General features: G+C 43.7%; 3 protein-coding genes across 13 annotated transcripts in view; 2 read left to right on the forward strand and 1 right to left on the reverse strand.

Annotated features, from left to right (window-relative positions):
- The window catches only part of LOC122633465 (fasciclin-2), a 63,309-nt gene extending 56,136 nt beyond the window's left edge, over window positions 1-7,173 (forward strand). For 5 of the 6 annotated variants that reach the window (XM_043821374.1, XM_043821372.1, XM_043821375.1 and 2 more), the window contains 4 exons: window positions 2,029-2,160; window positions 2,273-2,342; window positions 3,179-3,304; window positions 4,733-7,173. In XM_043821374.1, the coding sequence (XP_043677309.1) occupies window positions 2,029-2,160; window positions 2,273-2,342; window positions 3,179-3,304; window positions 4,733-4,874 (470 nt within the window). In that variant the 3' untranslated portion in view covers window positions 4,875-7,173. The remainder of the gene's footprint in view (window positions 1-2,028; window positions 2,161-2,272; window positions 2,343-3,178; window positions 3,305-4,732) is intronic. The other variant, XM_043821373.1, reaches the window with a different exon arrangement.
- A 475-nt stretch (window positions 7,174-7,648) lies between these two features.
- On the reverse strand, window positions 7,649-10,904 carry LOC122633469 (galactosylgalactosylxylosylprotein 3-beta-glucuronosyltransferase I). Of its 2 annotated transcripts, XR_006328121.1 has the most exons (5): window positions 10,661-10,904; window positions 9,555-10,075; window positions 9,179-9,475; window positions 8,725-9,093; window positions 7,649-7,889 (listed from the first exon to the last, which is right to left on the reverse strand). XR_006328121.1 is itself a non-coding variant. In XM_043821379.1 (4 exons), exons 1-4 carry the CDS (start codon window positions 10,758-10,760, stop codon window positions 8,995-8,997), a joined length of 1,017 nt encoding a protein of 338 aa, XP_043677314.1. In that variant the 5' UTR covers window positions 10,761-10,904; the 3' UTR covers window positions 8,378-8,994. The 2 variants fall into 2 exon arrangements, 1 of the variants encoding a protein (XP_043677314.1); XM_043821379.1 differs by lacking the exon at window positions 7,649-7,889 and having other exon boundaries at window positions 8,378-9,093.
- A 401-nt stretch (window positions 10,905-11,305) lies between these two features.
- LOC122633463 overlaps window positions 11,306-22,864 on the forward strand; it is a 20,299-nt gene continuing 8,740 nt past the window's right edge. Inside the window, exons 1-4 of one of the 5 annotated variants that reach the window (XM_043821366.1) lie at window positions 11,306-11,401; window positions 21,523-21,772; window positions 21,962-22,038; window positions 22,367-22,580. In XM_043821366.1, the coding sequence (XP_043677301.1) occupies window positions 21,696-21,772; window positions 21,962-22,038; window positions 22,367-22,580 (368 nt within the window). In that variant the 5' untranslated portion in view covers window positions 11,306-11,401; window positions 21,523-21,695. Of the gene's footprint in view, window positions 11,402-11,678; window positions 12,291-21,278; window positions 21,439-21,522; window positions 21,773-21,961; window positions 22,039-22,366; window positions 22,581-22,864 lie in introns of those variants that run through there. The other 4 variants (XM_043821363.1, XM_043821364.1, XM_043821367.1 and 1 more) reach the window with 4 other exon arrangements.

Raw genomic sequence — 22,864 nt, forward strand, 5'->3', positions numbered from 1 at the left:
TTTTATTGGTCGTGTTTCGTTTTGACGCTTTCCGTACAATGTTCTCAAACTCTTTCTCTCATCCGTCATCGGTTCGTACCCACCTCGTCCTCTTTTCCGGAAAAGATTAAATAGAAGAAAATCGACAAGAGATGAAACAGCACATGCGTCGTTGGTCGTATTCCAGTAAAATATAAAACACTTATATGATGTAACATGTACAAAAAACGTATCTTTGTATTAAATATTAATCTTAGATAGCATTTACACGCGCGTTTAAGGATTATGTATTAGCCTAGTGCCTACACGAACACGCTCGTATTTATGGTGAGAATTTAGAAACGTGTGCGTTTCCTTTCTGCGGAAATTATTGTAAATATTAGACGCAAAACGAACGGAAAATATATGTGAATGTACCAAGGAAAAGAGATATAAAGAAAAGGAAAGAAGAAAAAAAAAGAACGAGCGATCTCGTCGAAAACGCGCCGAGGGAGAAGCCATCGTCAAGTGCGTCAGCATTTTTCACATTTTCCTTGATCGATCGAAACGACCAGGAAAAGAATAGGGGGTAAAACGAATTCTCGAGTTTAGTTTTAAAAAAGAAAAAAGATTCGGCCAAAGATCTGCACGAATTTGAGATGGTTTCTTCGCCGGCCGTCTCCTTTATTTATTTTTCTCGCTCTCATTTATTTTTTCGCATTCTCAATGCACATCGCCTGATTATTTTTCTTTGATACAAAAAGAAAGAGAAATGAAAGAAAAACGAAACTGTCCAACGGGAAGCAACGCGCGACAAGCAAAGGACGGTAAATATGCCCGTACTACACACGCATAACAAGAGAAAATACAACAAAGTAGTATCATCACACGTACTATTATCTGCATACACACGCACACGCACACATGTATACCACATTTTATTGCTACAGTAGTGTGAATTGTAATTAAAAGAAAAAAAAAAAAATACTAATAAATCAAAATAAGGAAAGTAGCAGAGGAGGATGCGCGCGAGAAGGGAGGAGGCACTCGATGGAAATGCTTTTTTTGTGAAGGTAGCACTTACGTAGATTAGCGAAGGCGTAGTGGAATTAAAAGAGAAAGGAAAAAAGACAAGTAAACGATTAACGTCATAGGCGTATTTATCGAACGTAGCTTTTTCATTTCGTTTCTCCCCTTACGCGGACGCCACCTCCCTTCCCTCCTTTCTTTCTTTTCTTTTCTCTCAGCTTTTTTATCGCGACCAATGCTCTAATTCTATTCTCTCTTTCTCTCTCTCTCTCTCTCTCTCTCTCTCAATGTTGTGTTGTTGCGTCGCTGTATCGTTGTTGATCTATCGCTTCTTTTGTCTCTGTTGCTGCACTGCTACTCGTAAAGAGTTAACGCCTGACTTGCGTACGCTATTCCTCTATTTCATATTATCACATATTCCATACTTATTAATCGTGATATGTACCACATACGTATGTAAAACCATCGTTAACTTTGATTTCTCCGTAAACGCCGCTTTGATAAAGACGGATTTTTGGCACGTACCCAAAAACCTACGTCCGACAACGGTATCACCAAATACTCTCTCTTCCAGTCCCCTCAGTCCGGCCTACCCTACGTCTTGTTTCTTTTCAGGATACTAAAAACGGTTGTCCGAAGCGAACGTGTTTGGTGACGTCGACGAGCGAGGAACGTCAGAATCTTATTGACCGTAGTTATTATGCAAGATGAAAAATAAAGATGGGGAGATAGCGATCGAAATTCATTCGCGAATGTTTGCGATATATATATATATATATATATATATATATATATATATATACATACATATGTACGTATATATATATGTATATAGACACGCACACGCATATACATATACATATATAATACGCGAATGATAACGTCGTCTCCAACGATAACAGTCACCAAACAGTTTCGCGACACTCGAGCTTTTTGCACTAACGAAACCGCAATGAAAAAGGCTGTTACTATTTCGCAAAAGTTTTCAACGTGAAACGTTCTTGATACATTCCACCTTTTTCTTTTTTGTTCTTCTTGAAGGTCTAGATACGACGGTGGTACATCATCAGGGTCCTTTGATATCCAGCGCCGCGATAATCGGTATCGTTATCGCCGTACTCTTCATCGTCATCGTGATCATCGACGTGATATGCTGTTGCGCGCACAAGACTGGTACGTACAGCGAGAAAACATTTGACTTTCCTTTCTTATCTTTTAAGAAGCAACATCGAAAATTAAGCGAACGTTCCCACGTTCGATCGTATCACGTATGGTATGATTTCAGGAATCATATATTATGTATGCGAACGATCTCGACGGAAGCCCGTCGACGAGGAGGACGCCAAGCTCGGCAGGTAAATTAATTTTATCGATTCTCTCGTGCGCGAGGAACTTGACGTTTCTTTCCTACATACTTTCACACACACATTTTTGACAAACGCCCACGCACACGTACGCATCGTACGAACGACTTTTCCGATAGTTTGAAGATTTATTATCTATTTGCGTTTCGTGCATATACGTACGTTCAAGATCGTTCCGTTGATTCCAATTAGAAAAGAAAACGAAACGAAGAAATAATTATTTACGAATATTATCGACGATGTAACTCGATAGATGGATCGACAGGACACGTCCTTTAAAGTCTTTAAAGTCAATGAAATCGAGTAAATAATAAATATGCATCGATAATAATATTTGTGAATAATCGAACGAATCGATCTCCCTTCTATAAATCATCTACATCCTACGTTTACGCTTTGGCAAGTCTGGCGCTACAGTTTATACTGTATACATATACATACATACATACATGATATTTATCTATGTAACATCACGTTTTTTGCAATTCTCACCTTCCGAAGACTCTCTCTCTCTCTCTCTCTCTCTCTCTTTCCTCCTTTCGACGAACCACTCTCGATCGACGTATTTACTTGCCGCGTCTAACTCGCTCGTTCGATAGCAAACTGCGGGGTAGAAATTTCTTTCGCGAAAGGCTTCCACGCGGAAAAGCTCTGCGAAGATCGTTGGATACGTGTCGGAATCCCGTATATAGAAGTCCGACCTCCTTCGACTTTGACTCGTGTCGCGAGAATAAACAGAAAAATAAACAGAAAAGATATAACGCAACACATAGACAAATACTTTTAAAGATCCTCTCGCATTTTTCTCTTTTTTTCTTTACCGGTAGTCTTTACGGTTGGCGGTTTCCATTGCCGTATTGCGACCAAAAAATGGCCAATGTCGCCGGGGTGACGGCCATCCAAGACTCGGGTAGTGGAAAAAATACCATTAGATTGGTCAAACACACTGCCATGTAAGAGAAATATGACGATACGTATATAAGTGAATCAGTAAGAAGCATGGATGACCCTTACGAGGGCTCTCTGACACGGTTTTCTACTTGGCATGCATCTCTCTCCCTCTCTTTCTTTTGCTTTTGTTTCTTTTTCCTTTTCTTTTTTCTTTTATCGACCTCCCTCTCTCTCCCTCCCTCCTTATCTTTTCGACCATCTCTCGCTCTCTGTCCACTCTTTTTTATCGATCATGCGAGTCTATGAAACGTCGAAATTTCGAGAAAGTAACGAAGAATGCATATAGAGAAAACTTGTTGTTTACGTTCGTATCGACGAAGGAGAGCGCTCGAGAGCGATCTCGAAAGAGCGAACGACTCTTTGCATTAAACTTTGGTTCCTACGTTTCGTTTTTACCGCCAACCACGAAACGTCATAAAATCGAGCATCACTTTCGATTCGTCGTAATCGTCTCTACGTTGCTACGTATATCTATATTCTTTTTCACGGCTCTTAGTTTCTTGCTAGCTTGCTCGTCGTTATTGCTCGGCTTATTCTCTTCTCTTTCTTCTTCTCCTTCTCCTCCTTCTCCTCCTCCTTCTTCTTCTTCTTCTTCTTCTTCTTCTTCTTTTCTTTCTCGTCGATCTACGCGAGCATATTCGTCATCGCTTCTCGTAAATCGAGCAACTAATATCGCTAGAGCTTTGGCCATGTTGCATGATAGACACTCGAAATAATTAGTCTACGATTATAGATAGCGCACTTACCTTTTTTTTTTCCTTACTCGTCGTAACAAACGCTCGTAACGTCTTCTCATTTTCGTTCATCGAAAGGGACAAATGAGAAGCGTTGAACGAGAGAGAAAGAAAAAAAGGGCTTGACAAGTAGCTCTCATCGAGTATACTTGACATCACATAGACACACACGCGCACGAACACGGGTGCGCGTTTGTTCCGTTTGCGAGTAACGCGACACCCACGTTCCACGTAAGCATAAAAAAAACAAATATAATCGAGTTATTGCATTTTTTTTGTTTTTCTTTTTTTTTGCGCGCGTTTAACGTCCCACGAGTGATTAGCATGTGTCTCTCTGACCTACTACGGTACATTACGTTGCATCGATGTTGCACCCTTGCGACGCATCTTTCGGCACACCTGCGATTTTTTCTATGTGTCTGTTATATAGAACATGTATATGTGATATATTGATATAATATACGCGCGTATTATATTAATTTATTATATATGGATGTGAGATGTTACGCTCTCTCTCTCTCTCTCTCTCTCTCTCTCTCTCTCTCTCTCTCTCTCTCTCTCTCTTTCTCTCTGTCTGTGTGTGTGTGTGTGCGCGCGCGCGCGTGCGTATTTAATGAAAAAGAAGAAAGTCAACTCGTTCGTGAAACTTTTCCCATCTCTTGAACGAGAGAAATAATAAAAATGTGGATTTTTCAGAGACGAGAAGGAGCCGCTCAAGGAGGAGAAGAAGATAACACCGATCATCGATTCTGGATTACGTAGGGAAACGTCGGTCACCTTCGATGGCAAACGATCCGTTTCGAAGACTGGCTTCGTTGGAAAGGATTCGGCCGTCTAGATATTCTTCCGGCGTACTAGATTGTAAAAGATCCTCTCTCAAAGTAGATACTTACGTACGCCTTTTTTCTCGGGCATCGTTCAAGAAAAAAGTGTTCTCGAAAGTTTCAACGAAAAATTATAAATTCCGACGATGGTACATTCGCGAACCCACGCTCATACACGTAACCTAATAACAGGTATACGCGTACCAGAAAAAATCTTTTTTTCTATCGCGAAAACATTTCTCAAGATAATTTTTCTCATATTGGATTTACGACGTTACGTTTGATACGTATTCCCTCTTGCCTTTTCGTTTCGATCAATCTCTCGGAGAAAGGGAAAATCGTTCGAGACGTTCGTTGTGAGTGTGCGTGCGTGCGTGTACGTAATAGTAACGTAGCTGTTCTTAAAAAACCGTAAAGGAAGTCTTAGACCAGATTTCAATTTTCTCTACTCTCTATGTCTCTCTCTCTCTCTCGCTCTCTCTCTCTCCCTCTCTCTCTCTCTCTCACTTCTCTTTCTCTTAACGATCTTTTTTTCTTTTCCGAAAAAAAGATCGAAAAAGCAGGGGCAATCAGCTAAACGAAAGTACGATAGAGAATTTCGTCGACGGATCGTCGTTTTAGATAGGAACGTATTCTGAATGTATTTCTAACGTATTACCTACGTATATCCAAAACTGAGGAGGAGATCAAGCAAAGTTGGGTAGATCGATCGTTTTGTGAGAGGAAGGAGGAAAGAAGAGAATGAAAGAAAACAGCAACGATAAGTAAGAGGAAAAGAATGTACAAAATTCATCACGAGCGTTGGTAGAAGAACGCATCGATAATCGGTTGGTCGATGCTGCTTCGAGGCACTGTTTAACAAAATAGAGAATAATCGCGCAGTCTAGTACGCTGGGTAGCATAAGTGCGTTCGTGGCGCCGCTCGTGGCGCCGTTCGTGCCGATCGTCTTACTTTTTTCGTGAGATATCAGGCACGAAGAAATGATAAGAATCGTGCTCTGTCGTTTTTACCTTCTCTCGATGACCTCCCGAAACGAGGAAGAAAGAATGGAGTAAAATAATAGACGCATTTTCCGATGAAAACAGCATGGAAGAAGAAAAAAAGCATCGACGAGAGCAATAAGAGCTCCTCGGAAGAAGGTCGGCAGAGTTTCATTACTCCGTATAACGTGTATATATATTTTTCAAGATTATTCCCCCCTACTCCCGTCCCCTGCGCTATTTGTCTACTTTCACTCGAATCCATTCGATATTCTCCTTGATTCGAGAAAACGATAGTCAACGTTACTTGTGATTTTCGTTCATATTCGCGACTATCTTTCTTTTTTTTCTTTCCTTCATCCTTTTAAAGACTGACCGACCGACTCTCTTTCCTTTACGTCCTCTCTCTCTCTCTCTCTCTCTCTGAATTGTTATCGATTAGTCTTTCAATCGTGCATCTCGTTTCGCGAGCGAAACTACGATTTTTCTCGTTATGTACATTTTCGTAGTAAGAAGATTGTCTTTTCTCTGGAAAAGGCAAGATTTTATATCGACGACGACGACGTAAGAACGCGTCTGTTTTTTTTTTTCTTTCGTTTCTTTGTAATACGTGTTTTAAACAAAAATATTTACGATAATTTTCGATAAACATCGAGAAGAATCGCAAAGTAATTGACCACCCTAGAGAACGTTATGTCGATGAACGATAGAAAAACAAATTTGCCCGTTGATAGGATCGTTATTCGATAATGTCTGCAGATATCGGAAAAGTCGACGAGTACCTACTTCTTTAAATACGTGATATATAGAAAATATATATCCACGTGCGAGAAAGTACTTGACAAAGAGGAATTGTACGACCCTTGTGAAACGCTACTACTCTCTAGTATTATTAATTGTTACTTTTTTGTTTTTACTTTATCTTACTTTTAACTGGCATTGGAACAAAATCCGCTCTCTCTCTCTCTCTCTCTCTCTCTTCGAATATACTTAGATACATACGATATAAGATGAACGTAATCGATGGCATTTCGAAGGATCGTTTCGTAAGTTTTTAAGACGGTAATTATAAATAGAAGAAGAAGGAGAAATAATAAAAATGCGGACGTAAGCTTGCCTGTTCCGCGAAAACGATTTGCCGGTTGTATACAAAGTCCGCGTCTATGGTAGAACTTTGACCGTTCGAGTTTATACACGCTGTTCGAATTTTGAAATGAAGATGACTTTGAATTCCCAAAGCAAAATTCGAACGTTCGAGGTTATACCGTAACAGAAAGTTTGCGACGTGAGACACGCGTGAACTTTTCTTGCCCTTCCTAAATAATAAAGAAAGAAAAAAAAAAGTATATATTAAAAGTATGTTGTATAAGACGGCTTCTTTGCAAAAACGCGGTTAAAAATGTGATACGTTTTTGTAATTACGTGCTTGTAAACGTTTTTCGCCCCCTCCTCCCCCGTAAGAGTTAAGGATGATAAATTTAGGGAAAGTTTCGATAGTATTAGAACATTGTACGCGAGTTCGCTGAAAATCGCATTGGCGAGAAAGAAACTTATCGAAAGATTAAAGTCTCTTTCGAACTGGATTTCAAAAAATTCTACAAAGATCCGTCGAAACTTTGATTTTTTTGTTTCTATCTTGCGAAGGCGACTTTCAGCGCGAGTAGCTTTTTTACGTAACGTGAGAAGGAAGAGTTTTGCCAAATATATAAGTACTTATTAGCTCTTAAGTCTTTATTAGCTCGTAACGACATGTGAGAATAGACGATGATGTGTGTGCATATCTATGTGTGTGCGTGTGTGTATAAACACACACATGTATATACACACACACATCGATCCAGGACGAAAAGAAAATGCGAAACAGAAATTATCGCGATCGACGCGAAGTTTTTTGGTCTTTCTCGACGACGATGTTTCGAATTGGAGGAGGCATCAACGTTACACTTTACTCGTTCAAGCGATTTTTGTATCCGCCGCCGAAATGATCATAAAGTGGGACAAATGAAAAAAAAAAAAGAAAACTGGAGCGTAGCTCTGCATAGCTTCCCCTGAAAACCAAAAGATGACAAAAAATATTACTGCGCAGCTTTCAGTTTAAAAAAGAATATTAACGATCATCATCATCATCTACATCATCATTACTACTACTACTACTACTACTACTACTACTACTACTACTACTACTACTACTACTACTACTACTACTACTAGTACTACTACTACTACTAATACTACTACTACTATTATTATTATTATTATTATTATTGTTATTATTATTATTATTACTACTACTATTATTATTATTATTATTATTATTATTATTATTATTATTATTATTATTATTATTGCTATTCTTCTTACTATTATTATTATTAAAAGTTCGTAGGTGTAAGGCGTATTTTTTATGTATGCTTTTACTGTACGCGACGAAACGTACCCGAATAAAGACGTAAAGACATTTCCAAAAGCCAAAGGAGAGAAAAGGGATGATGATGAAGGACTCGCGAAGTTTTCGCAATGATCGAATCTAAAGGAATTTTGTGTAAACACGTATACCCTTTATTTGTTTATTTTAATATCAGGAAGTAACATAAGTTGGAAAAAATTGGATCGCGGCGTCTGATACGAGCGTAAAAGAAACGTTATAAATTGTTTTCAATGATAACAATCGTTGATAATGAACGTTATAAAAGACGATATCGATTGAAACCCAAATGAACGGAAAAAATAAGTTTTTTGGATCTGCATTGTCTTTTCTCGATCGATTTGATAAGTATTAATAGGTATCGTAAAAAGAAAAAAAAAATATCTAAATAGGATTGCCCTGACGAAACATCGGACGATAATACGTCGTTATGACTCGTTGGTACGATAAATTCCTACCTTATCGACGATTCCCATCGCGCGTTTCGCAAAATTGTGCGCTCGCAAAGAAAAAAGATAAAAAATATGTATTCTTTCGGGGTTTTCTTTTTTTCTTTCCCCGACGAACCAACGACGTCTCGTCGTCTTCGTACGCAAAACTATTTTCTCGATGGCACGCTCTCTAGTTTGACTACGCAAATCGAGTCCGTGCTCGCATCGCTCGCCTCGATTCGAGCTACGGCACATAGGTAGGAGGTAAACGAAGACGTCTTTCTTGGCAAATAAAAATTAGACCTCTATTCCTGTATCCGAACGTTTTCCCTTCTTTATCAATAGCTGCTCGACGTTCAGCCGTGGCGGTTCCGTTCGCGTATGCCAAACGTATATCTAAAATTTGCGTAGAGACATTTGAAAGTAGACGACTGCGAATCGACGATTATCCAAAAATGCCGATCCAATTGGAAATACTCACTTTCGTGCAAGAATCCGCCAAGGGCTCCAACTCGTCTCTGGTGACGATTTGTCGAAGGATCTCGCTCTCCTGGTATCCGCTCTGTACGTCGTAAGAAAATACAGCATGGCTATTCTCCAAGAGGAGCCTCAGATTAATGGCGAAACCTGCCATGTCAATGGGGAACGGTCTGTCGGGTTTCCAAGCGGCATTAAAGCCAATTACTTTATTGGTAGCATTATCACAGATAGGTTTCTCCACCATCAGTCCACCGACTAGGCCAACCGGCCAAACACCGACCTTTCGAATCTTCCTCATCTGAAAGCAATGGGAAAGCTATCGTTTTCTCTGGAACGTGCGGGGGCGCGTATCGCGATATTGGATCCTCTCTCTTCACCTCTTGGAACAATTTCAGGGAATAAGTATTGTCGTCGTCGGCGAAGAATACTACACCGTTATCGTCGGACTTTAGATTCTTCCTGAGCCAGCGCAAAGCGGCGTTTCTTTGCTCGACCCCCCGCGGCTTCTTCCAATTGGGATCGTTTTTTCCGAGCTTATAATTAGGGGGAGTAGCCGCCGCTAGGTGGGTGTAAATCAAGCAACTTTCCTCGAGAAATTTCGAGACGAGTCTGGTCCTCTCGAACGAATCCTCGACGACGATCCAATGGAAGTTTGGTACCAGTCGAAAAGTTTGAGAGAGCCGCGTCAGTTCGGCCTTTTGTACGGCCCTGGCGAACGTCGGTGTTACAGCGTATATAGTCGTTTTATCGTTCGCCGTCGCAGTCTTGTTCAAATCGAACGTCTTTTGTCTCAGCAACATCATTTGATATTGCAGTATATCTTGCGTCTCGCGTTGAACGGCTATCAAGGATTCCAATTCTTTCCTCATCTCTTGCCACTTGTGCAGCTCCTGATAATCTGTCGAAGGAAAATCACATGAAGATTTGGAAAATCGCGCGTGTACGGAGAATATTCGAAAAAGCGTCTCGGGCCAGAGCATGCGCGCGACCGACCGACCGACCGACCGACCGACCGACCGACCGACCGGCCGATCGTACGAGCAAAATCGATTTCGAGACGAGACGGTGACGTGCAAATCGATAGACTATCCGTTACGTTCGCACATTGCGAAAGGATGGTACGCGTTGGCGCGACCAATTCCCCGACGCGTACGCGCGATCGCATCGAAGCGACGACACTGCCGTTTCTTCGTTCTCTTTTCTCTTCTTCCCCTCCAAAATAGCTCAAAGAATACACTTAACCTTTACGCGGGCTGGAATTTGTCCCTCGACTTCCCTCTTATCTCGCGGACATTCTTTCGAACCGTTTGAATTTGACACCGAATCTGTCTACTGAAGCGGCCGTTGGCGTGACGCTTCCTCCCTCCCTCTGTGTGCGTGCGTTTACACGCGTTATCTCCCCCCTTTGTGCACGCATGCAGTCGCGGCAGCAAGCAGAGGCACGAGGAAAATATACGCCTACGGATCGGACAAGCATACTCACAAGTAAAGTGTTGTACTGCGATAAGACTAATCACGAAGAGAACGAGAAAACCCTTCCCACAGGAGTACGTCAAGTATCCGAAAAGCATAACGCGTTTCATGACAAATCAGTCGCTCGACGTAACACTCCGCTTCATCTCTAGGTCACACCTTGTCATCTTCCGAATGGCCGCTCGTGATCCTCGAACCATGAGTCGACATCTACGTTCCTTGCTCTCTACCTTTCCATTAGTTGCAGACTCATTCGCTCGTGATGGCGCTCTCGAGCGTGTCTCCGGCACCGAGTGCTATCTTTGATTCGAACTCGTCCTTTCTTTTTCTTTTCCCCTTCTTCTTTCGAAATATTATCAATATACGTATATATATCTATACGTATATATACACAAGTATCTATGCGTATGAATATATATAAATGGGATAGTAAAATTCTAGCAGCCAACACTCGTCAAAGCTGGACTTTTCGGCGATCGTTCTCTCTAGTAACGAAACCATAGCTCCTCCCTTTCTTTCCAGCAGAGAAAAGTCCCTAACCCGATTCTCTCTCGCCGCGTTATTACGCGAATAACACGGTAGGTGGCGGGAGCGGTCGCGGTGATTCGCCGAAAGAGAATACGCGCATCGGCGGAGAAAGGAACGACACTTTCCCGGACTTTGAAGCTTTTGAGGACGATGATCGGAAAGAATGAACGAACTCGATCATCGTGATTATCGCCCGGAGACGCGAGGGACGAGAAGCGAGATGGTAGGTTTCTCTTTTTTTTAAATTAACTTCGCACTCGTGATGAAAGGGTCCGTCCGTTGGGGGATCTCGTGCTCTGCCTTTGAACGATTCGGTATCGGAGAAGGATAGGGGGGGACGAGGCGGAGGTACTGCACGTGCGTATCTTGGACTCTCCGTCACCACGGTGCAGCGTCACTTTGCTCGTCGGCAGTAGCCTTCTCGACGGCGGCGTCGGCACAACGCTGTGCGCTTTTGAAGAGGGTGAGAGGGGGGATGGGTCACGGCGGCGGGGGCTAGTCGATAGGGCAGGAGAGAGAGAGACAGGGGGGAGGAGAGAGAAAGAGAAAGAGGGAACGTCGAGTCCTCACCTTGCAAGAGGTGAGCTCCACCACGCATCGCAAAGCGGCTGCTGCAAAAGCGAGCCGACTCTTCTTCGGTCAGTTGCTATTTGCAACCGCTGCTGGCAGCGTTTGTTACTCCTGCCGCTATCTTTCTGCCAAGGGGGGTAGTCACGGTGGAGGGTTCTGTGGAGGCGATAGTCGTGGTGGTCGTCGTGCTCGTTCGAAAGGCAGTGGTAGGTGCTTGTGCCCGTGCTGCGCCTACGTCGAAAAAGGAAAAGATAAAGATAGGTAGAGCTCGCGCGCGCGCGAGAGAGAGAAAAGTAGCCCTCGAGGTTACGAGGCCAGAGGAGAAAGTGGGTGTTGCCGAAGTAACGTGTGGACCGTTCGGGAGCTGCCGAGGGACATGCCGGGAGCCCGGACAGGTGGTGGCGTGCTAGGATACGACGAAGGATAAGAGGAAGGAATTGGAGGAAAAGGAACGAAAAAAGGATGCCACTTTTCGTTGATTCCCGATCAACGAGTCATCGACGTCATCAACGTTATCTCGACGTTAACTTTGTGTTCAGTGAGTAAGTCGAGTCAATCTTTTTAAAGTCGTTCCTCTTAAAGAGAAGAAAATATTTTTCCATTAATCCGTCGTTTCTCCTACCGACGCATTTCGTTTACCGACGAGTATCCGATATTAACTTCGTCAAGGGATAATTCGTCGAACAAGGGATGCTCCAGAGTAATCTTAGGTGCATCTCTGTTGGAGGAGATTGAAGGAGACGCGAAAAGGATCGCGTAATTCCGTACTCGTCGAGGAAGTATACAGGTCGGATGCAAATTACGATCCCGAACGAGACGGTAATTGGGGCGAAGGGACGTTAAGACTCGTAACGCAGATTGGGATGTTTTTCACCCCTTCCTTCTATCGTTCTCTCTCTCTCCCTCTACTTCTTTTTATCAACCTCCAGCCTCCTCCTCTCCCTCTCTCCCCTCCGCTCTCTCTCTCTCTCTCTTCTTTTTCGTTTGTTTTTCTACAAGAGGAGGGAGACCGCCGGCGCGAAGCTCGCGCCGGCGGAGCTTTCGACGTAACGAGAGGAGGAGCTGGTCGCGTTATTGTATACGGCGTGCTCTCGCATCTCGTGCCCTTTTGCACTCCACGTTTTTCCTGGACCGCCGCGAACCACCCTCTCTCTTTCCTATTTTCCACCACCACCCTCTTCCTCTCCAAACGGCGTCGAGTGTTACACTAGAATACCGAGAATAATACTCGAGGCCCGTCGACCGCTCGAGAGAAGTTCCTATCCTCCTCAACCCTCCAACCTCCCCCTTCCTCTTCCTCTTTGCTTCCGCATCCATCCATATATCCACGAGTTCCACCAAACGCTGTCCTCTCTCTCTCTCTTCTCCCCCCTACGTTTCCACCCATCCTCCGAGAGGTGTGTGCACTGGCCTCGATTAGTCCCCGCTTATAGAGAAAGAGGGAGAGAGAGAGAGAGAGAGAGAGAGAGAGAGAGCTGCCGGATTATTCCTTTTTTCAAGAAGGGCTGCGAGGGGTACTCGCTAACGACGTCACCGTGTCGAGTGAGTCACGGCTTCTAAATTGATCCCCCACCATCGAGCTCAGACCCTTCTTTCTCTCACTTCCTCTCTCTTTCTCTCGTTCTCTTTATCTCGACACGCTCGTCAACCTCTTTCTTCTGCCACTCTTTTCACCGACATCCCACGACCTATGTACGTACATACGTACGTTTGTCCGTATTTTCTCCAAGGTATGCACTCGGACTACGCTCGAAGGCCATCGCGAGGACAACTTTAATGATTTCTCGCGATGTCGTCGATATTCGGCCAGGCTTTATACACCCTTTGTACTTATACTTTATCTTTTTTCCTTTTGCTTCGATAATCGCGTTCATCGTTTCGCGTTAGGTACCTCGGCCAAGTTCTTTGTCGAGAGCAAACGTTGGGATTGCATCGAAAGTTATCAAGGTGCTTGACTCGTGTACATATCGTTCCCTGTAATTTAGTACCACGGATGAGTTTATCCTCTCTTTCTCGCTCCCCTTCATTCACTTTATCTTTCTAATCTATCTGAGTGAAACAGACATTTCAGAAAAAGCGGTCGGAGGTAGATTGGAAAAATTTTAATATCGCGTTACGCGCGACCCACGAACGGGTGTTCGAGCGGGCACGATCTTATCGATCACGGCGCATCGATAAGCGTGTCTCATCGTGATTCATCCAATTCGTTGTTATCGTTCCGATCGGGTACACTTCTATATACGTTCTCTCTTTTTCCTTCTCTTTCTCTTTGCGTGTACTTTGTCGCGCCGCTTTCGCAAGATCTCCCTAGTACGGTACAAAGGCAACTTTGGCCTTCGCGAGATGAAATATAAAACAATGTCGGCACACGGGCAAATTTCGTTCGTGCTACGCTTTCTACGAGAGAAACTTTGTAAGCGTGATCGATAGGGAAATACTCGAGAGTATAAAGCACTCCAGGATACGCGTAATTCATTACGCGTATAATACCCTTTTGTTACCTTTACCTTCGCCCTGCTTTTCTCTTTTTTCCTCCCTTTTCTTTTCTAATCACACACGACCTCTTACAAACAACTTCGATACAAAGTTTCTATTCCTTCTCTCGCTCCTTATTCGACGATGAAATATCGGAGCAGAGGGAACGCGTTCTTTCCAATTTTTCCTCTATTGGCCACTTTCGAGCGAACGTGTTCTCGGTCTGCCAATCTTTTAAAGCCCCGGAGCGAATCGCCTTGTAAAGTGCATCGCCTTTGCTTTCGGCATTTTCATTTTGGAAAGAGGGCCCTGCAGCGAACGTACACACGAGAAGAAGTGGCGGAGAAAGAAAGAAAGGAACAGAGAGAGAGAGAGAGAGAGAGAAAGGTGAGCGGGAGGGCGAGGATGGAGGTTTAATACGAACAATAAATAGAGAACAAAGCTCGCACCCTGACATTTCCCGATTGTCCGCGCTTACCGAAAGGTCAGCCTCAGCTTTTGTTTTCGAGAGCTAGGGCAGGTGAAGTCTCGGGGGGAATCAGCCACGGACGCATCGATGACTTTATCTCGATGAGAGAGATTATAGATGCGGTATGAAAGATCTAGTGGCCCATCCTCATTCATCTTTGATCGACAAGGAACGGTAGCGAATGAGCGAGAGAGAGAGAGAGAGAGAGAGAGACATACGAGTACACCGATCAGCTTTTTCTTCAATTTACAATTCACAAGGATCGTTACGACGTCGACTATTGGTCAAGCAACCGCATGTTGATAATTTCGATCGGTTTAAATGGGACACGTCGAAGAAGCTTTCCTATAAAATCTTAGAGATCGATCGAGTGGTGGCGAGCAAGGAATATACTTTAAGAGGGCTAAAGCTAACGCTTAAAACGGTCCAACCTCGAGCATCACTCGACATACTTACATAGATCGTAGAGTTGGCCGACTCTTAAAGGTTAACGTACGGTGAAACGTCGTGTCTTGTTTACGAGTGGGAACAATGAAGATCTCGAAAGGATATTCGAGAAGAACCCTCGTATAATAGACGTTGTATATAAATTTAAGGGAGGTTAACTCCTACTCGTCTAATATTTTCCTCAAAGTGATGTCACCGTTGCGAATCGATGCTGCTCTCGCAATCAACCCGAGTACAAGACTCTTTCTCTCTCTCTCTCTCCCTCCCTCTCTATCTATCTATCTCTATCTCACTCCCCCCTCTCCGAATTACTCCGACGAGAGTGTCTCGTCCTTTCAGAGTCCGTTATTGAAACGTCACGAAAGAAGAGGACGACGAACGCTTTCGATCGATCCGCTCGTACCGAATCTTATTCCGTGTGGGAGGAGGTATTTGTGGCCACGGGTCGTCGTGAGTACGGGATAAATAATCCAACTCTACTCCGATGGTAAAGGGCGAGAAAAAAACTGAGAGAGGTACGTAACGATGGACGAAAGAAATAACGAGCGTCGATGGCGCTTTTTCCAACTATTCGGGTCAAGATGTATTAAATTCTTGGCTCGATGCACCACCTGCCCGATTAGCGATGGAAGCCTCCCGTTTCTTTCCAAGATTTCTGCTCGTTTACTTTTCGAACGAGTGTTTCGTACGAACGGCCAGTTCCCTTTTTCTTTTCTTTTTTCTCTTTTTTTTCTTTATATTTCATGATCCAAATTGCACCGTCGTACTCGATAACCATTAAGGATCTATTATTATCGTTGTTTGGTTTAAGGATTCGTTCGAACGACGATTATTCCTCCGTATAAAAGTCGATAGTCTTCTTTTCATTTCGTTTGATCGCCGTACGATAAAGTTTCGATATTACGTTCTCGTACTTTTCCACGAGCGTGCTCCTTCCATCGTTCATATATTTATAGATTCAACTATGCATTTGGAACGTGTTATCGTTTTAATGCAACGGTAGATGTTTTCGTATCAATTATTTGTTCCTTTTTTTTTTCTTTTTCTTTTTTTTTTACAATTTAACATCGCGATAAGCAACATTAATTTGTTTGACCTCATACGTAAACACGCATACCCCATCTCATTTCCCGGCGAGGTCTCGCAATACCGCTTCTCTACTACTTCGCTTTTCGAACGACGTCGCTCGCTCGGCGAATATTCGATTCGCGCGTTTTTCGGTACGACGAACGCGCGTCGGAAAGGAGACGAAAAGAGATTTAGGGGCCGTCGCGACGTCCGAGCTTGTCCGAGACGATGGTTATCTACGAGTTTTGGCGCGTGTTTGTAAAATTTATAATGGGAGAAAGACGAAGATGGAGCGCGAGAAGGACGTATATAAATGGGGTTCGAACACGTGACGTTAGTCTACGAATCAACGTAATAAAGCACGCTTTATCGTTTTCGACTCGAAACTCTACGAGCACGCGAGCATGCCCCTTGAATCGTGCGAATTTGCTCAGGACTATGGACGACGGACGCGTACCATAGTCGGTACGACGTAATCTCGAAACGATATTAAACAGTATTTGCGAAACAATATTTCCCTATGTATTTATCGTGATCGTAACGAAGAAAGGAAAGGAATGGTAGTATCGAGTTCGCGGTTTATCGTTGGAACGACGACGGAGTAGGACTTTCGTTGCTGCGAAAAAGCAGTAGAAAGAGACGATTAAGTGCGAGTTAAAAGTTATCGCCGACGAACAATGCCTCGTCGCATTGCATCGTTCTAAGAGGCATCGCGAGGCTGTGCATTTCAAGACCGTATGGATACAAGAAGGGAGCTAAAAAAGAGGAACGATCTTGATATTTCAATGAATTCTGCTTTGCGAGTCCACGAGAGAGCATTTTCGCGATACATCGAGGTTCGTACTTCGCAAGTAAGACAGCCTTCGTATTTTTTCGCATCATCTCGAGAATTCCCCTCCAACGATTTATCGACCCTCGAACTCCCTAGCTCTGTTTCTTCGTCTTCTCGTAGCAGGCTCCTTTGCCGGTAGTTCGAAGAGGCCGAAAACATATTTAAAAAGTACCGAGTGTCGAGACAAAACAAGTTTTTTCCTCTTCTTCCTCTTCCTCGAGAGAGGGATAAAGTCGACGATAAGAAATTTTTTCAAGGGCTTACGAAATAGAAGAGAAAAAGAGAAAGGAAGAAAATGAAAAGGAGTCTTTTGAGCAAACAGATCTCTAGACGTCCGGTCAAATACATTTTCTTGTAACGTGGAAGTGACGGTGCAATCCAAACGCGACGAGCTCGAAGGGAGGAGACCGTACGTCCTTTCCTACGTACGTAGTTTTACTTTGCGAAACGCTTTTGCCTCTCGATCAGGTCGTTGATCCGTTCACGGATTATCGCTCGGACGACGCTCTCACCCACGATCTTCGACATCGGGCGCTTTAAAAGATTCCCTGCAATCGTCTTGATAACGGAAGATTAATAGAGAGGACACTGAGAGGGAAGGAAAAAAGGGCGGAGGTCGAACGAAGGAGGCGAACGCCCGCAAAAACGAACGGGACGCATCGTAATTCTTCCGCGTAGATTCGTGAAACGACTTCAATTTCGATTTTTTTTTTTTTTTAAACACGCGGATATATCTACGTAAACGCACGAATGGACTTGATCTTGGAGTTTGCGATTTTAGGATCGAATTCCTCGAACGTTATTGGCTCTGAACGGATGGATTATTTGTTTATCTATTCTTACTGGTCGCTGATGCGGATTACGCGTACGCGCGCATCTTCGGCCACTGCTATTACAATTCGCACGAGAGACGTTGCGAGTAACGAACGAGTCTACTACCCATTTTATATCGAGAATCGTAAACTTTTACGATGAGTTTATCGATCCTCGCAATGCGATGGAATTACATCGTCTAGACACACGTGGGATAGAAAAGAATTTGGATCGACGAGGATAACGAGTTGCTGCTATTCGTTGAAAAGAATCACGATGTTTCTTGCGAGAGAGCGGAAGAAAAAAATAACAGAGATGCGGAGCAAGTTAAAACGTCTTCGTACGAGCCTTCTCCTCGAAGAAATCGGCGACAAGTGACAGAACAAATCCAAGAAGTTTTCTCGCAAGTGGTCGGTAGCTCGATCGATAGGTCGACGACCAGTGATAATGGAGAGAGGGAGAGAGAGAGAGAGACGGGGAGAAGGCCGACGGAGGAGAGGTCTCTTCGTGTCGGTCGAACGAAACGAGTCGCAAATCGATATGAAATTTCAATTTTCCATCCCCTCAGATTCATTTCCTCCCTTTCTCCGATGAAGGTGTGTCTCTTGTGCGCGATGGCCGACATCCTCTGTCACTTTCCATTCGATTCCTATTCGATCGTCCTATTAGTTCGCATTTGTATCAGGAAAACGGCTATAGCGTGCTAGTCGGTCGGGCATAACGCGCTATGCCTTCGCTTCGCATACATTTTCACATCGTCGTAAATAATATATATATATATGTATGTACACACACAAATCCGAGACAATATCGGACAGCGTTGATTTTTCTAGTCTTTGCGATTTTATTAATAGAATCGCGGCTAAACTTGCAAGATCGTCGTTGTTGTTCTTTCGATCGCGTGCAAGAAAGAGAAATAATATAGTAATGTTACGTGACAAGTGTTAGTACAGAGGTTCGACCGGAAGGTTCTTCAAGGTTAATTCGTTGAAAGAGCGAATCGTAAACGGGGTTTCTCTCGTTCGCACTCGGTTTACTCGCCAACCTCGGCTACACCCTAATTGAATGAAAGAGAAAGATATCGTATATTAAATGCGAGAGTTTATAGACCCCGATAACTTCCTTACGTTTTTCTCTTGCCAACCGTCAACAAATACTTCCATTGTTTGGACATTTTCTTTCTTCTTCCTTTTCCCCATTTCGATAGATCGATCGACCTTTGGCATATCGGAATTCAGGTTAAAAAGATATTTATAAGGGCATATATTTATTTAATCGGCTATGTTGCAACGCTCTCGTTCAGGGTTGAGAGAATCTTTTTATTATACGGACAGATTGATGCTCCGCCGTCGATCGCGCGTGAAAACAAAAAGAGTCCCTTTTATCCCGTCCAAGAATGCTCTTGCGATTCTAGGAAGAAGACAATGCACGCGTGTCGTCCTACATCTACATACGTGGCAGGCGTGTGTTCGTTTATATAGGTATGTGTCTTTTTTCAGCAGAACCTGATCGTCGAAGCCTGGATCGCGTTCCCTTGGACGTTATCCAACGACCTTCGGATTGCGTCGAGATCTCGAGAGCCAACCTCTCTCTCTCTCTCTCTCTTCTCTAGACCGAGTACGTTCCTCGAGGAAAGAGATAACGTTAGAGGGAAAAATAAATAGCAATATCTAGGATTACTTTCGATCGAAAGATAACGAGTACGATGTACTGGAGATTGGAACGATCGCGGATAATCCGATAATACTGATCTCGATTAATTACGTAAACGATTAATCCTCCGAGAGATCGATAAGCAATTATCTTGTCTCTCTAATAACGCTCGGTTTAACTTGCCTACGAAACGAGTTTTCGAAGAATTGATTTGCGCGAAAGAGAAAGCTAAATCGGTGTCGTCTTTCTTCGCTTGGGAAAGCTTTTTCTCTTCGGGAAGTAGGAATGGTCGACGTTGATAGTAAGTAGGCCACAGAAAGTACGAAAGCTCGCGCGTAACTCGTATCTCGAATCATTCCGGATGGGGAGGGTTAAACTGGGCCACGGTGCGTCGGCCTCGACACCAGAAATATTGTCGACTCTTCCCTCACCTCTCCTTCTTTCTTCTCATCTACGTCAACGATTAGGAAATCGTCGGATTTATCGAACTATGAGCTCGAGAAAGAAACGAAGATGAAAAAGAATGATAAAGCACGGTCGGTCGTCCGTTCGTTCGTCTCGGAAGCGTTCCTTCTTTTCTTTTCTATTTCTTTCTTCTTTTTTCCTACGCCTACCGTTTACGCCATATGGATATTTTTAACTTTTGTAAGGCTTAACATAGCAGGCACGATGGGTGGTACCTCGCCTCGCCTCTTCTATTTTCTTCGCACGAGCAACCTCGCGTGTTACGTGTATCGGACGGAGAGAGAGAGAGAGAGAGAGAGAGAGAGAGAGAGAGAGAGAGGAGGATACAGCATCGCTTCTTCTCTTTATGCGAGATATAATCTCCTTAAGGAGGTTGAAATTGCTTCAATAAAAAAAAATTCTCCTCCTCCTCCTCTCTCTCTCTCTCTCTCTCTCTCTCTCTCTCTCTCTCTCTCTCTCTTTGCTTGCCTTCGATAAAAGCATCTTCGACGCTTCGACTTTCTCTCGCGGATAAAGAATTCTCCGCTATCGGGATGGGATTTGTCGGAGAAATAGGATTTACTTATCGCCTTGGGTGAGAAATTGCGACGAAAATCTTGGCAAGAATCTTCGAAGGAAATGTTCAAAGTGATTTCATTCACTCGTACTATCACCATAATATATAATTTATTATCTCCGTTTGACTTTTTTTCTGGAATTATTCTCAAAGTTAAATCTGTACAGGCGTATTTACGCGTTTTTGAAGTCGTATCAGTCGGGTATGATCGGAGATGTTTCGAAGGAAAGGATTACCGAAAAACGAAAATTGTAGAACGGTAGAACGAATAAAAGGATATAAAAGAAATATTTGCAACGTCGCGAGTAAGTATAAAACCGAAAAAGATCGAGAAAGAGAAAAGAGGAGGGACGCTGCGATGGAGGGAGCAGATGACGCGTGGTTGGGATTTTTCGCACGACTCCCACTTCTTTAACGCTCTGTCTGTCTCTCTCTCTCTCTCTCTCTCTCTCTCTCTCTTGCGCGCGCGCTCTCTTCCTCGTTCGGTGCCTATCTCTTGTCTTCGTCCGTTGAAAGAGGTCGTTGATCTTTCGAGCGAGAGAGAAAAGAGAGGAGCACGTTTGTGGGCATACGGCCTTCGAGCGACCTTGGCAATGGGACGTGTTTAAAGCGAACTACTTTTCAACGGCTTTTTATCACGGCTACTTAATTTCCGAGTAAAAAGGTCGTTTTCGAGTCGTGCGAGAAATCGTTACGTCCAAGTGCTTTGTACCGGTAGCGCTTACCTCGACTCCCATTATTTTCTCGTGCACGCCGTACGAAAACTCTCCTTTCTTCGTTCCTCCGTTCAACTTGGTTCCTTCCTAAAGAGGGAGAAAATGTTCGATCTTCGATTTGAAGTGCTTCTCATTTGACTTCTTAACCCGTATTTTAATTGAATAATAAAATGATTGCCAGATGTATCGCAGCACGGTAGGTACTATCCGGGATATCGCGAGAAATCGTGAAACGGACAAATTATACCACAAGTCACGTATTTATCTTCTATCTCGACAGAGGACCTTTGGCGCTGAGGAAGGTCCGAGGAAGATGGCTGGAGGAAGGAGTATAGTATCTAGAGAGACGAGACATCGTTCTGCACGAAGTTGGCCCTCGTACGATTAGAGAGAATCGAGGTAGAAAGGTGATTGGAAAGGGAGAGGGTGCTTCCTTCCATTCTGAGGATCGAAATGAGCGATCTACAGGCTACCCTCGAGTTCTCCCTCGAGCTCTGCAAGTTCTACAATGTTGACCTCTTTCAGCGAGGGTAAGGAGTATCGAAAGCTTCTTTGATTGCACGATTTATGAAAAGGCTCCAGTCCAGTTCGAGTAGTCGTAGAAATAGAAGCGAACGGATAAACGAGAAAAGTCGCAGTCCCAACTAAAGTTTCACTTTTATCGTCCTTCCCCTGCGATAATCCTCCGATAGAAATATGTCCGATTTCTGTTCACGTAGATATTACCAAATCCGGACGGCTCTTCGAGTGTCGCCGAAATTGCCGGTCAAGGTGGAAGTCAATCAGCTGCGAAACCGTGAGTGTCCTTCGAGATCAGACTCGGGTAAATGATTGTGAACCAAGAACGATCCGGGTCTACGTGATCGCATCAGATTTATTGGGTCTATTGGTTCAACTTTTATTAGAAATAACTTTTTATTAAGAATATATATTACAAGAGAATAGATAAAACTGAGAGAAGAGATAGAAGTATCAAGTCCAATTAAAAACCTATAATAAGAATAACTTGTGACAAAACGATCACGAGTTTCCCTTCCTAGCGAAGAAATCAATTACTCGGGTCTAATCGAATCATCGTCACCCTCACCATTGGGCAATAGGGGAACGTAAAGACATCGTTGTAGATTCGTTGGAGGCACCGGGCACGAGCAAACGCTTTCCGATCCTGTACAGAAACGAGGAGGTGACACTGGGTACTTCGGTCCTATTTCGTGCCCACGTGCTTGTACACAGTCACAAGATCGAGGAGGCCCTGTCTCGCACCCACTTCAATCTCGGCGTCGAACTATGGTTCAGCGAACATACACAACCCGGAAACATGGCATGCGTGTCATCGAGGTGAGCACTTTAACGGCTGCCTCTCTTCCTCTCCCCCTCCCCCCCCTCTCTCATTTACAATCGGTTTATCGCGATCACGATGGAAACACACTCACGTAACTCGCGACTCGTCAACTCTCATGGACACACTCACGCACACACGCATGCACGCACACGTACCCACACATAACTCGCACTCGTATTAGAAACGATACAACGAACGACCGTTCCGATGAAACGGACGAAAATCGATACTTTCAAACAAGTCGTGCGCTCCTTTCTCTCTCTCTCTCTCTCTCTCTCCC

Source organism: Vespula pensylvanica, chromosome 12 (assembly GCF_014466175.1).
Source record: "Vespula pensylvanica isolate Volc-1 chromosome 12, ASM1446617v1, whole genome shotgun sequence".
Classification (NCBI taxonomy): Eukaryota; Metazoa; Arthropoda; class Insecta; order Hymenoptera; family Vespidae; genus Vespula; species Vespula pensylvanica.